The 2530-nt window shown below is 45.1% G+C and overlaps 1 protein-coding gene across 1 annotated transcript; it reads right to left on the bottom strand.

Annotated features, from left to right (window-relative positions):
* Positions 1 to 1408: 1408 nt before the first annotated feature.
* On the bottom strand, positions 1409 to 2332 carry LOC106946067 (galanin receptor type 2). Its single transcript, XM_015030180.1, has one exon. The coding sequence runs from the start codon at positions 2330 to 2332 to the stop codon at positions 1409 to 1411; it is 924 nt and encodes a 307-aa protein (XP_014885666.1).
* Positions 2333 to 2530: the final 198 nt, after the last annotated feature.

Here is a 2530-nt window from a genome sequence, read left to right as displayed (position 1 = left end):
AAACGGTCACTAGTATATGTTCCATTGAGGGAATGAAACTATAATATATTAATTTCTCATATGTTAACATAAAGGCTCGTTTTGAAGTATAAGCTGCTACTTACAGGCGTCGCTTTGAAGAAGTCGACCTTCATAACAGTCACGTGTTCATCTGCTCTACCGCTAGCAAACCGAACTGATTACATAACATAAAAGTCAAGCAGTTCCCTAAATGTCCAACAGATGGCAGCAATGCGCCCCACAGTTTACAGGACACATTTCCTGCTAAAGAGGAACACATTTCAACCACCAGGGGGCTAAAGAGCCCCCTGGTGGTTGAAGAAAAATCCACATATAAACCGGAAAATACAATAAATGAAAAAAAATCTGATATAATATAATCTCTGGTATTGTTCAGGGGGCCGGACCAAAAGTGGAGGCGGGCCATAGTTTGGGGACCCCTGATGTAGAGTTTGCTAAATTCTACTAGCACTTTTACAGTTTCCGTGCTATTTGTGCAGATGGACCTGAGACAGATTATTTTCAGCAACCAAACCTGCAGGCCAGGTTGGTGTAAAACACAGGACATCTGGAAAAATACCTCACATTCTCAGTCAAGTACGGTGGAGGGTCTGTGATGCTGTGGGCCTGTTTCTCAGGCGAAGGTCATGGGAAATTTGCTAGAGTGTGTTGCATCATGAACATTTAGAAATACCAGAACAGCTCAAGCAAAAATCTGGTGAAAGAAAACTGAAAATGGGTCATAATTGGGTCCTTTTAACAGAATAATGCTGTAAAGCACAGACACTAAACAAAGACCTGAATTAAAAAAAAAAAAAGAGCTGCAGGAGAAAACCCAGGACTACTGTCAGAGGAATTATTATGAAATGTTAAAGCAAAAGGCTGAAATGCAAAGTATTGACAATAGTATCAAATTATGCCACTCTAATAAAAGACTAACATTTTTTACACATCTTTGACAGGGGTGCCTATAAAAGGAACTAGCAATATATTTTCCCTGTCATTGACATCCTAAGATTCAGCAATCTCGGCAGAACAGAAAACAAAAGCAAGGCACTTTGTGCTGCATCATAATGCATGCCACATTGCAGTGAAAACTCAGGGCACGGCACGATTTATAAAAAGCAAAACGGAACAACGTTTACTAAGGAGACAGGCGAAGTCTTCTGATATGAAACAAATGTAACTCGATGTCCATCACTGCGTCCTTCTAAGTGCGTCTATCTTTAACCAATGTTTCAAATCAAAAACTTTAGGAGGCTGATCATTGCTGCAGATTTTTTTTTTTGCAGCACATCCAGTCTTCAAACCAACCTCTCGTTTTTTTTTTTGTTTTTTTTCATAATAATATATTACGAAACAGAAAACACGAACATGAGCCTAACCATGGAGCGACACGTGTCTCCCATCAGAAGCTGTCCGTGTTGACGCTGGTGACCTGCGGCTGCACTCTGTTCCTGCCGCAGCTGAAGAGCCAGGCTGCCCTCCTGTGGCTGTAGCGTTTGGACAGCAGCACATAGAGCACCGGGTTGATGCTGGGGTGCAGGTACTGCAGCATGGTGCAAATGAAGTAGAACGTCTCCCAGGCCCGTCCGTGGCGGTACAGTCCCAGGTACACGCACAGCTCCAGCACATATCCAGGCAGCCAGCATACGGAGAAAGTGGCAGCAGCCAAAAACACCAAGACAGAGGCTCTACGGGTGTTCCTGGCACTGGACACCGACATTACGGGGCTCTTGTGGAGAAAGAGCGCCAGGCGAACGTAGTTGAAGGCGATGACCAGCATTGGAATAAAGTAATAAAGCACGAACTGGCTTAGGACCACTTGGTAGTGGTGCTCATGAATGGTTGGAAGACAGAAGCTGAAGTTTGCCAGGCTCGGGTTCAGACTTTCCTTGGTGGCAAACATTCGCAGAGGCAGGCTGATGAAGAAACTCAGGGCCCAGACCAAGACAAACATGAGGATGACCAGGTCCATGGTGGGAGGCTGGTACGGGTTGGTGATGATCATGGCTCGAGTCATGGAAACGGCGCACAGCGAGTACGTGCTCGCCGCCAGGCTGAACGCCAGCAGGAACTGGTAGACCTTGCAGGAGATGTCGCCCAGAGGCCAAGAGTGACTTACAGCGGAGTGCAGAGTGAAGGGGATGAGGAGGAGGGTCAGGAAATCAGCCAGAGTCATGCTGAGAAGAAGGATGTCCAGGCGATTCTTACGCAGAGCGTTTTTCTTGGCAAACAAGGAGAAAGCCAGCAGGTTGGCACAGAAGCCAATGCCCAGGATCACTCCGCAGACACAGGCGAAGATCACCCCGTACGTGTTGGGAACGGTCATGTTAGCACTTGTTTTCACCTGAAAAAATAAAAAAAATCTCATTTTACTTCCAAACTTTTACATTTTGTTTCTCAAGCTTTATTTTATGTTCTTCCTCTAAGCAAACCAGCGCGTTGCAGAAGTCTCCGTACGTTTTAGAGCTTTTCACACACGTTGTTACATCACAACCAGAAACTTTTAGGTATTTTTTGTGCATTT

The sequence above is a fragment of the Poecilia latipinna genome, unplaced genomic scaffold, assembly GCF_001443285.1.
Source record: "Poecilia latipinna isolate Pla-1442-1.1 unplaced genomic scaffold, P_latipinna-1.0 Scaffold175, whole genome shotgun sequence".
Taxonomy (NCBI): Eukaryota; Metazoa; Chordata; class Actinopteri; order Cyprinodontiformes; family Poeciliidae; genus Poecilia; species Poecilia latipinna.
The sequence above is the reverse complement of the archived record's forward strand: the minus strand, read 5'-3'. Positions and strand labels throughout refer to the sequence as shown.